General features: G+C 38.8%; 1 protein-coding gene and 1 long non-coding RNA gene across 8 annotated transcripts in view; one reads left to right on the forward strand and one right to left on the reverse strand.

Moving 5' to 3' along the window:
• LOC129621506 (uncharacterized) overlaps positions 1-12,013 on the forward strand; it is a 93,537-nt gene that overhangs the window by 26,797 nt on the left and 54,727 nt on the right. The window contains exons 5-7 of one of the 7 annotated variants that reach the window (XR_008699405.1): positions 583-706; positions 1,708-1,794; positions 3,346-3,608. The exons of 5 other annotated variants lie outside the window; for them this stretch is intronic. This is a non-coding gene — a long non-coding RNA (uncharacterized LOC129621506). The remainder of the gene's footprint in view (positions 1-582; positions 707-1,707; positions 1,795-3,345; positions 3,609-12,013) is intronic. One more of the 7 variants, XR_008699409.1, reaches the window with a different exon arrangement.
• SLC12A1 (solute carrier family 12 member 1) overlaps positions 1-12,013 on the reverse strand; it is an 88,616-nt gene that overhangs the window by 2,564 nt on the left and 74,039 nt on the right. The window contains exons 22-25 of the mRNA XM_055538042.1: positions 10,505-10,636; positions 10,158-10,269; positions 7,929-8,015; positions 1,514-1,649 (exon numbers count right to left, since the gene is read on the reverse strand). Coding sequence (XP_055394017.1) covers positions 1,514-1,649; positions 7,929-8,015; positions 10,158-10,269; positions 10,505-10,636 — 467 coding nt within the window. The remainder of the gene's footprint in view (positions 1-1,513; positions 1,650-7,928; positions 8,016-10,157; positions 10,270-10,504; positions 10,637-12,013) is intronic.

Below are 12,013 nucleotides of genomic sequence, written 5' to 3' on the forward strand. Positions count from 1 at the left end.
CAGAATTATGAATGAGAATTTATCTTTTTTCCTCTAATTATAGACAAGTAGGAAAGCCTCATTAAAAAAAAAACAAAAAAAAAACCTTTTCATTCAGGTTTGGAAACTTAGTGTTTTAGAAACTCGTGGAAAATATTAGAAATATAAAGAATAAGACCACTATGTTATGTTGTTAAGTTGCTAAGTCATGTCCAACTCTTTGTGACCCCATGGACTGCAGCATGCCAGGCTCCTCTGTTCATGGGATTTCCCAGGCAAGAATTCTGGAGTGGGTTGCCATTTCCTTCTCCAAGGGATCTTCCCGACCCAGGGATTGAACCTACGTCTCCTGCTTTGGCAGGTGCATTCTTTGCCACTGAGCCACCTGGGAAGCCCCATTGAGGTATAGGGGCTTATTAAATTCTAGAAAGAAAAAACAAGCAAGCAACATGGATAACAGTAAAAAGACGAGAATGGCCAGTGCTGGGAACAGGTTTGCTGTGGAAGAAACCTAACCTAATCTTGATACTAATTTGGTATGCTAAACACATAGATTATACCCTAGTCTAATCTTTCTTTAAACTCTGATTTTTACCAGCACAGGAGACTGGTTTCAATGAAAGAGTCACCAAAAGACTCATTTGGAAAAATAACTACATTAAGTATTTTGCAGTGATGAGAGTAATATTTATTATCACATTTCACTGGTTCAGAAGCCAAGGCTTAGGTAAGTGATTTGTTCAATTATATGAAAAGCTTTTGTTAGAGCTGGGCACTTTGTCACACAGAGTTTATGATTCTTAGCTCAGTATTTTTTCTACTAAATTTGAAAGGTTTTTAATATCTCCTGCTCTAATTGGTTTATTTAAATTTTGTAATTTAGAGCTTCTTGAGGTCCTTTTCTTTGAATGTCTAATCCAATTCAGATGTTAATCCTTCTGCCTTATTCTTATGTCCTTGCCCTCTTCATCATCCTCACTGTTGCAACTTCATTCAGTTCAAGCCAGATGCAGGTAACTCCCATCTTATTGGGTTCTCTAGAAAAGCTCACCATTTCACATCCATCCTACAAGACGTTCCAGATCCAACATGCATATTCAGTGTTCCAGTTACAGATTTTCTCAGATCCCTATGTAAGTTTTTATAGCTAGATCAGGTTAAAATTCTTTTTATTGTGTAAAACTGTGAGCAATCTATATTTACTTTGCATATGTATTGACTGAAATTATTTTAGTCTGATGGGTCTGTCTCCTTTTCTATAAAATTAAATTGGAAAGAAGACTTCACAATATGTATCAATAGCCTGTTTTCAACTTAAAAAACTTGATTTTATACTAAAAAATGAAAGCAGTTTTCTAAATCCTCACATTCACTAATATGATTGAAAAAGGACTTGAAATATGCAGAAACCCTAGATTGCGAATAAGTGAAATTCTATAATAGATACATTACTTCTTGATCTTTAAATCAACCACTGTTTTATTTTTCAGCTAGTTAGATAGCAAAGTAAAGATTAAGGAAGAAAAGTCCTTACCTTTTCCTTGACTGCTTCCAGTTCTGCATCTGTAATTTTCCACGGAGTTTCTCTCTTTAATTTCTCAGCAGTTGTTAAATCTTTGCAGCTTTCATGGAGACGATATGGTTCAATCATTTCTTCAAAGACTTTCCAGCTGAAATTGGAATTATAAAAGAGGCCTCACAGTGGGAAACTAACTCATTATTTCACAGATACTCCAGGTGTGACTAGGTATGCTGGCTGCAGAATCAGAGCTGAATGTCATGCAAATCTTCTAAGAATTATCTTTGCAGGAGACTGTGAGTAAAACCATGGCTATCATAGTGCTTCCCTACCCAAGGAAAGACCTTAAGGGGTATGAGGCCTTGATAGCCTACTAGGTATTATTAATAAATCCTCAATATAAACACACAAACACATAGATGGTAATTACTCTGCAATTACACGTTCTACATAGTATAGTCAAAGGCACAGTTTTAACGTAGACACTTTAGCTCATAAATGAGTTTCCATTTGCTTATTTTACAGGTTCTATGGGAGATGTTCATGAATTAATGTAGGAGATGAACCAGCATCCCTGAGGGTTAGATAGGGTTGCCCTCCTCACCTTTAGCCCACATGGCAGCTCCCACCTTATGGCAGGAGGCTGTGGGTAGGTCGGAGAATAGTGAGTGAGTGAGTTTAATGGCTATAGAACAATCTGAATGTTTGCTGTAAATAATGCTGCCTTTGTCCTTCTGCTGTCTGATGTTTCTGCCTGAGATGTTCAAATGGCTATTGTTCAGGTGCACATTAGAGGAAAGAACAAAAATCAATAACATTTTAAAATCTGAGGCCATTTTAGAGCAATTAAGAAAAAATCATTGACTAGAAAATTAGGAGCAGTACCTCAGAACTGTAGAACATTTTAAAAATTGCTGAAAAATCTCATTCTTATCTATCATAAGAATCTCATAAGATTTATTTTTAAATGATAGCACAAAACAAAACATAATTTATAGGAGTAGTTGTCTTCCCTATGCTACTATAAGATGATCTCAAATATAAATAGTTTTCTTTGGTTTTATATATCGTGGCTTACTTAAAACTTAATAACTTTGGAATGAATGATAATTAGAATTAATGTGCTTTTAGGTTAAGGAATTAAAGCATGAAGCAATGATTTCAGTTTCCCAGATGGTGCAAGTGGTAAAGAACCTGCCTGCCAATGCAGAGATGTAACAGACGTGGGTTCGATTCCCTGGGTCAGGAAGATCCTCTGGTGGAGAGCATGGCAACCCACTCCAATACTCTTGCCTGGAGAATCCCATGGACGGAGGAGCCTGGAGGGCTCCAATCCACAGGGTCACAAAGAGTCAGACATGACTAAAGTGACTTAAGTGAAAGTTAAGTTGCTCAGTCGTGTCCGACTCTTTGCGACCCCATGGACTGTAGCCTACCAGGCTTCTCTGTCCATGGGATTCTCCAGGCAAGAGTACTGGAGTGGGTTGCCATTTCCTTCTCCAGGGGATCTTCCCAACCCAGGGATCGAACCCAGGTCTCCTGCATTCTGGGCAGACACTTTAACCTCTGAGCCACCAGGGAAGTAAAGTGACTTAGCACAATGATTTCAGTGGTCTCATCAGTTTTCCTGATTTAGGACTTGCAGATGAAAGTACAGAGATTACTAAGGAGTAGTTTGTTCCCACCAGTGTGCTGCTGTTAACAGATTGAAGAGATACTTAATGCAGTAGATTTCTGATGCTTTGACTTATTCAGAATGGTAGACAACCAATAGGAAAGAATAAGACTGATATGCCCAATTATTGTTTCAACCATGTAATACTTTTATCTGCTATTTCTCCCAACAGTGCTGTGCTTTTAGAGACCTTGGTGGTCATCAGCGCAGAGGTGCTGGCCTAGGAGAGAAGAGCCTGGGTTCTTGCTCCAGTTCTTCCATTGTCCTCCTTGACCTGGATAACCTAGCCTATAACAGGGGTAAAAATGGCTGCTCAGAGCTGGTGTGAGACTGATGCGAGTGTTAGTAGGATGATTTGGATGGCCGTGCTCTGAAAAGTATGCAGTGCCCTGTACAAGCAAGACATTCATTTTACTCAACAACCATGGGACTGAGGTTAGCAGTTGACGGTTTCTCTATTTAAGCTTTACATACAATTATTTTGATCAGGGATAAGAGTTTTATTTGCCTCTCAGTCCAGGTGCTTTTTGGAAAGACCACTTCAAAAATAGTTTCCTAAGAAATGGAAAGTGGAATAAGATTGTTTGCTTGTCCCCCCAGGCATCCATACTATGTTTCTCCATTGTAGTTTGGATGGGAATGACTCTATCCTCAATATCAGCCAGTCAGCACAATTCTATCCCTTTTGCCAGCCAGATTGGCTAAATTGGGCACATAAGCCAGGCAAGCTTGATCTAGCATTTCACTGACTGCAATGAGTGGCTCATAGCTTGGTGGTCCAAAGGTCCTTTTAGATTTCTATTTTGAGTCTCTATTAAATCTGCTCATTCTTATTGTTACAGTTGTTATTTAGTTGCTAAGTTGTATGCGACTGTTTGCAACTCCATGAACTGTAGCCTGCCAGGCTCCTCTGTCCATAGGATTTCCCAGGCAAGAATACTGGAGTGGGTTGCCATTTCCTTCTCCAGGGGATCTTCCTGACCCAGGGATCAAACCTGAGTCTCTTGCACCTCCTCCATTGGCAGGTGGATTCTTTACCGCTGAGAAACTAGGGAAGCCCATGATCATTCTTATTATATCTTAAAATTGATTCTAGAATAGTTTAAGTATTCAGCTCAGTTCAGTTCAGTCCAGTCACTCAGTCGTGTCCGACTCTTTGCGACCCCATGAATTACAGCATGCCAGGCCTCCCTGTCCATCACCAACTCCCAGAGTTCACTCAGACTCACTTGAGAATGAATTCAATTAAAAAAATTTACTTATAGCTTTCCTGCCTTTCCCATCCTTGTTCTTCATAATAACAAGGTTAAACTGCATAAAAATTTCCCCTAAAATTCATATAAAATTTCTTCTCACACATTAATGTATTTGTTGTTTTTGTGATCACACTAGCATATTTAAACTAAATAATCTAGTTAATTGCTTCCAGTTTCTCTCGATTTCTGTTTAATGATTGCTGTCTTTTTGGCCTATGACTTTTAATTCAGTCTATACAATAGAAAAAAGAATTTAACCACAAGAGCTTATCAGTTTCCCCGGCCCAATTGTTTTCTCATTAACTTAGCTTTTTCCTCCCTTTCACCCTTACTCTACCTTATTTATAGATAACGTTTCTATGATAGAATGTCTCCATCAAGATTTACTCATGTTTTATGAGTAGTTGAAAGATCTATTAAAAGCAGCTGAAGGACGTTTAACATTAGCCTCCAACATGGAAATCATTGATGGTGAACTATTGCTAACATTGTGTGAAAATGAGTGATCAAGGAAGAACAGCAATCAGGAGATGGTTGTTAATGGTAGACCAGGGCTGTCTAGCCATAAGGCCCCTGTGAAAGCTGAAGCTGAGCCGGCATTGTAAGGTTTGGGCCCTGGGCCTGGGGTTGCATCAGGCCACTGAAGAGTTCTGTTCTCTTATTAAACCACTTCGAGGATTTGCCTTTTTAAAATTATCACAAAGATTCCAGGTGTGGTCAAGTGTGAAAGTGTTAGTCACTCAGTCATGTCCGATTCGTTGCAACCCCATCGACTGTACTTGCCAGGCTCCTCTGGCCATGGAGTTCTCCAGGCAAGAATACTGGAGTGGGTATCCATTCCTTTCTCCAGGGGATCTTACCTACCCAGGGGTGGAACCTGCATCTCCTGCATTGCAGATGGATTCTTTACCATCTGAGTCACCAGGGAAGTGGCCATTTGTGAGATTTACTGAATGACCATTCTCTGTTCTAAAACTTATCTTCAAATACTGGAAAAGGCATCGCCAGCATCAGACATGTGGCTGTTTTATGAAGTAACATGGCATCAGTTACAGCAGAAACTGAAAAGAGAAGGATGGTAGTTCTAGCACACCTCTTCTTGGTCGCCTTCTGTCTTCACATCAGGATACATTAACTACAGTTATTCTGGTGAGAATGTTCTTTTTCCTTGCATCTTCCTCAACACCTTGAAATATCACAGAGAAAATCTCCAGAACTGTGAAAATGAATTAATTTTTTTTCCCTGAGAAAGGGAAATAGATCTCTTCATTGTAGGATGCAGAGCATATGTAAGCAACACCAAGTCAGAATGGTGTCTAAAGTCAAATTTAGAGACCAGGACAAAAGTACAAATGCCTTGGTCCTTTGTTTCTTATGACTGTACATAGAGTTTTCTCCTTGAGAAGAGGAAACCATGGAACAAAGGTCAGGGGTACGAAGATGAAGAGCGTTTAGGCTGTGATGGACACTCAAAGAAGGAAGAGGCATGGTTAGAGATGCAGCAACATCCTCAGTGATAGAACAGAAAGGATGGGTATACAGGTGACCATGGCTGCTGGGCAGAGACTAGTACAAAACAGAGGGAAGGATACAGAGACTTGGGTAAAAAAATCATATTGATGGGTAAAGAGGCAAAGGATATAGAAACAAATTAATCAGCAAGCATAGACAGTCCTTAGCTGCTGCTAAGACAAATACCAGCAAAAAGAATTCAGTTACAAGAAGCAGGTGACTGACTGATCTGTGGCCAGCATTGAGCCAGGGCTTATAGAGAATCCCAGTTCAGTAGGGGACACTGTGACTATGCTCTCATAGTCGTTCAGTTGCTAAGTCATGTCTGATTCTTTGTGACCCCCATGGACTGCAGCATGTCAGGTTTCCCTGTCCTTCATTATCTCCAGAGTTTGCTCAGACTCATGGCCAATTGAGTTGGTGATGCTGTCTAAGCATCTCATCTTCTGTTGCCCCCTTCTCCTCCTCAACTATGCCCTAGACAACAGTAAATGGTCCTGTATTGGCAGAGAGCTGGCAGGCTGTGGTCTGGTGCTAAGTGGCACATACTGGGGAATCATTGTACCTGCTGTGTTATAGAAGAGAATGTGTTTCCTCCAATTAGAGCTATCAGATGAGCCCGTTTGATCACTTCACTGCAAGTGCCAAGGGGCAATGACTTAGGAATTAAAATTCTTCAAATGAAATGTGCAAGGCTACCAGAGGTTACTGCATGACAACTTAGTTCATATAAAAATCTTAATTCCATTTACCAACGAGAATGATAAATCTGTTCTTAATTTTTCTTAACTTTATAACTGTAGAAATATAGGAATGAAAGGCATTAGTGGTATTTATGATATAAGGAAATATTACATCGTAATAATCCAGGTCAGCCCTGTCAATTCTAGCTTTCTTAATTCAGTTAAGACATTTTGTAAAGCTGTTTTAACTGACGCATAGCCTTAGAGGAATCAGGAATACCCTCAAATGACATGAGGTTCAAGGTTGCCATTTTGTCAATAAGAATACATCTTAAATCTGGATAATTTTCAGTTAGTTACTAAGTTCATCTGGGATAACAGTGAATCAGAAGAAGGACAGAGCAAGAAGGTTTGAGGAATGTGGAGTTGCAACTCATCAAGAACTATAGGAGGAAGGAGAAATGGTGATTGACAGGAATGAGAAGAGGTCTAAGAGTCTAGCAAGGACCTATGCCATACTGAGACCTTTGTATCTCCTGTTTCCACCCTTGGAGACCCATGCCACACCAAATCAAATGTGCTAAACTGCATACAGATGCAATACTAAACATGATTTTGAACTGTAAACAATTGAAAATATTTTATAATTGTGAAGTCATTGCTCTAAATATTTTAATTTATGATCTGTTGTAATTTCCAGATAATCTTCTTATACTTCTGGGAACTCCTGTGAAGATCTAACCTACAAATTGTTTTCAAATACCATGGACTTCACCAATTTAAAAATTAATGAGGTTAAAGTGATGCTGTTTTGAAGGCATTTAAACAATTATTTCAATTTTTTTTTTCATTTTAAAATTTTGGAACCAATACCTTTCCTTGCCAGGCTTCAGATAGTTTTAGAAATCCCCTTTGGGGGCTCTCATAGGCTTCCCATTCAGGATGCCCCACCAGTAACTTTAAATAATGTAGACTTACCCTGACTGCTCAGGTCAGAATTTTCTGAGCTTATGCTTCCTGCTACTGTTACCACCAAAGAAAGCGTAACGTGAAAGGCAATTCTAAAATGCTAACTAAACGATGTTTCTGCAGTTGTTCTTCTCAAGCTCATCTTCACCTTAAAAACTTTTCCTTCCGTTAGAACTTGATAGCTCTGTGTCATGATTATTTAAAATCCTCTTTTATGTCATCCTATCAGGAAGTCACAGCAGTAAACCCATAACATTTTAACCTTCTAATAATCAACACAAAAGAGGAGAGAGTTTACCATGGATAAACAGTGCATCTTGTTAAATATTTCATACCTTTCTTTGTTTGGCTTAACGTTGATGTCACCAATGACATGGATGTCTGCAAATTTTATCCTAAATTTGCTCAGAAGGGAAGCCATTCTGAAAATACAAGACAGAAATACTTCATCATTGAATATTTAACTATTTTCAATCAAAGAGTTTTGTGTTTAAGACATCAAAAGCAATCATGTCTCATTTCAGCTTAGCTTTTCGACAAAGGCTTTGGTTAGTATTTGATTTCCACTGTAGCACTTGATGAATATGGATAATTGTGGACCAAATTCTTCCCCCAAAGGCAAAGAGAAATTTCTGTAGGTGCAGTCACTGGAAACAGCAAACCCAGCTCTGCATTCATGTTTCAGGGAAAAGGTTGTGGCACTGTCCACTCTTCCTTATCATTTGGGAAAAAGAAAACAAGTCTCAATACTTATTGATGATTGCTGATAATGTTTATAGAGTTACTGACAATCTACTGATAAACCAATAATTATTATATATTATATCATTGTAGATTAAAAGTTTTTCCCGCTAGCAGCTGAACATTTTGATATAATTTCAAAGTTACAAAACATCATAAGAATAGTGCAAAGAAAGCTCAGATTCACCAGTTGTTTATGTTTTGCCCCATTTGATTTGTCATTCTCTTTTTCTCTGTCTACATCTCTCTATATTGTTTTTGCTTGCTGGCTTTCTATGTCCTACTTATTTGCCATTTTAAAGTAAATTACACATATCAGTCCCCTTTACCTCTAAGTACTTCAGTGAATATTTCCTAAGAGCAAGGACATTCATTCTCTTTTATAAACAGAGTACAGTTTCTGAAATCAAGAAATTTAACATGGATGCCCTGCTACTATCTTATCCACCAACCATTTTCAAATTTCATCACTTGTCTCAATAAGGTACAGAGGCTTTAAGAAAATATAAATTATTATAGACCTCATGTTAGTTTCCATTTTACTATAATTTTCTTTAAGAGGAATTAGATATATATAATAACTTTCTAAGAAGGGGGAGACAATGTGAAAAAATGACTAAGAGCTGAAGAATTGATTCTTTTGAACTGTGGTGTTGGAGAAGACTCTTGAGAGTCCCTTGGACTGCAAGGAGATCCAACCAGTCCATTAAAGGAGATCAGTCCTGGGTGTTCTTTGGAAGGATTGATGCTAAAGCTGAAACTCCAATACTTTGGGCACCTGTTGTGAAGAGCTGACTCATTGGAAAAGACCCTGATGCCGGGACAGATTAAAGGCAGGAGGAGAAGGGGACGACAGAGGATGAGATGGTTGGATGGCATCACTCACTTGATGGGCATGTGTTTGAGCAAGCTTTGGGAGTTGGTGATGGACAGGGAAGCCTGGCACACTGTAGCCCATGGGGTCGCAGAGTCAGACTGACTGAGTGACTGAACTGGACTGAACTGAAGAGCCAGTCATTATTTTGTGATTTCTGGAAGTAGCCATTCCAGGAAGGGCTAGGACTTAGGCATGCCATGAGGGACTACGGGCTGCCAAAAGTCATTCTCCGGATTTCCTCCAGAGATCTTTGGATGCACCACACTCTTGGCATGCTTGTTGCTCTCACAACTAGAGATAAACTCTCATGACTAAATAAATAAGAAAGGAACAGACTTAGCACCATGGGACTTAGCTTATTTATTTATTTTAATCAGAAGAGTTACCAGCAGTCACCCATGTAAACACTTTCAAATTACAAGTGAGAAACTTGGGGGGGACCCAGACAGGTACAGTAACTGTTGCAAAGCCCTGCGTCTTGTCAGTACAGAGCTGGGGCTTGGACAGGGTGCCATCTCTGTTCTCTTCTAAGTGTGCGAGGCTAGAGGGACTGCCTCGAATTAACAGGTTTGACTCTCCCAGAAGAAACTGGACAGAATTTGGACACAGATGCCTTCAGGCTCTTCCTTTCTTGGATGCATTTACTAGTCAGAACAAAATAAACATTATACAAGATAATGATGCTTTCACTGAAAACTTGAGATGGGCTTCCATGCCAAATGCTTGTTGAAAGCATTTGTGGAAGGGGATAAAAGGACTTGAAGACAATGATTAGAAAAATTACGCAGATAATTTATTGACAGAAGCCAAGCAAGCCTAAGGCCTAGCATGGTGACTTTTTGTCTTTAAATTTATTGTGCCTCAAAGACACTTAAAGTTTTTTAAAATTAAAGCATTCAAGCAACAAACATCAAAAACGCTTCAACACAAGTGATAAATTACTTACGCAATTTTTTCTTCTTCAATGCGATTGATCTTCCCTCCAACATAGATTCTTAATTTACAGTCTTTCCATTTTTTTCTGAGAGTCAAGATATAGGGGATAAGGAGTGTTAACCCTGAAAAATAGAGTAAATTATGACAGAAAGGATGAGCATATCCAGTTGAAAGGAAATGAATAGCTTTATATCTGTATTCATTCCCACACTCATAGCTCCTAAATAATTTAAATCTTTAGAGAACACGGAAATGTTATTCTTTAACTGATACCGTTTTCATATACCTTCCCATGCAGTTTGTTAAATTTATCAACAAGAAATTCTGCTCTCTAGTGTATATTCTGGAATTTTTTACCTCCATCATCAAACAACCACCAAACATCAATTGTGCCTTTTCCCTGCTTCTTTTTAAATTGGGTGCTGGCCTCCACCAGTTTCTGGTTGAACTCCCCAACGTGCATTGACTGGATTGTGTTAATGCCGCTATCTGTAACGAAAGAGAAAGTAGTACATCCATTTGTCTTTTGAGGAAAGAAACAAAATAACTTGCCAATAAATCTATTCAGGAAAATAGAAGAAGGGTCATGATTTTGTGTTTTTTATACTTATGGGAAAATAGTGAGCCCTATTCTCCACAAAAGAAAAGATAAAGGTCAAATCCCACAATAATTTAGATCACCTTCCATAGTTCAGAGAAATTTGATATTGATCTTATGATTACAGCTTTTATTATAGAGTAGTGAATTTTTTCAGATCCTTAGTAATCTGTCTCAGTGCAGAATTATTATTTAGACATGTAGCAATGCTAAATTATCTGATACAAAACCCCAAATATCCTCATTTCCCTAAATTTCATATATAACTCAGGTTACAATATCAGATGTACTTAAAAGTATTAATAGAACATGTAGTTATTGGTTTTCTAGAGATAACCAAAGAATCAGAAGTATTCCTTCGCTAGACAATATGTTCATTTGAGCACAATTTTGGTATGAATTCCAGAAATGTCTGGATTATAAAGGTTGCTAGGGACCTTGAGCATCTCAACTCTCCATAACCCTTTGGTCCTAACATGGACCTGGCTTACTCTTCTGCTTTCTTTTCCTGGCATCTTGTGAGTCTAAGGTAAAGCCACTTGAGCTATTTGAATCTCTGCGAATGAGATGAAAAAGCCAGGAAATATGGATTAAAATTACCTCTTCTTGAGTTACAGTTAAGGGTGTACATAAAGTACTTAAAAATATTTTAATGCTATTTCCACCCTAACATGGACGCAGTGAAAGTGTACCAGGGAAGTAGGGCAGTGTTTACCAGAGCCCTCATTCCTATTCGCCAGTAGGTGTTTCTTTGCTACAGCCTATGTATTATTTCTCATTTCCACATCTTTGAAAGTTGTGACTTCATTGCTCTATTTCAAAGCGGTAGTGTCAGCATCGTGCTGAGAGCAGAGCTGACAGCCTCGTTAGAGCTTCCTCTCTGATCTAAGAGGGTCTCAGGATGCTTTGTTCTGTCTTTTGCTGTTTCCAAGGTGGGGCTGGTCAGTTCTGAAGCAATTTTCTCATATTGTTTCTCTCTCAGGACTGCTAAAGGAGAAAGTAAATATCTTTACCAAGTGGACCAAACTCTGCCCCCACTTACAAGCAGATCAGAGCATCCAGAGGACTCCTGTATGAGTGCCTGGAGGCCGAGCTGGTCCTGATCTAGAACTCCAAAGAGTCCTCAACTGACAAAAGCCCAGAGCAGTAAAGGGGCCTACTATCAGAGCTGTGCTTGAAAATTTAGGCATTGAAACAAAACATAATTTTGCTTTTCTGAACAATGAGACGTGTTGACTTTCAGAGATGTATGTTTTTGCTAAAAGTAT

Source organism: Bubalus kerabau, chromosome 10 (assembly GCF_029407905.1).
Source record: "Bubalus kerabau isolate K-KA32 ecotype Philippines breed swamp buffalo chromosome 10, PCC_UOA_SB_1v2, whole genome shotgun sequence".
NCBI classification, from domain to species: Eukaryota; Metazoa; Chordata; class Mammalia; order Artiodactyla; family Bovidae; genus Bubalus; species Bubalus kerabau.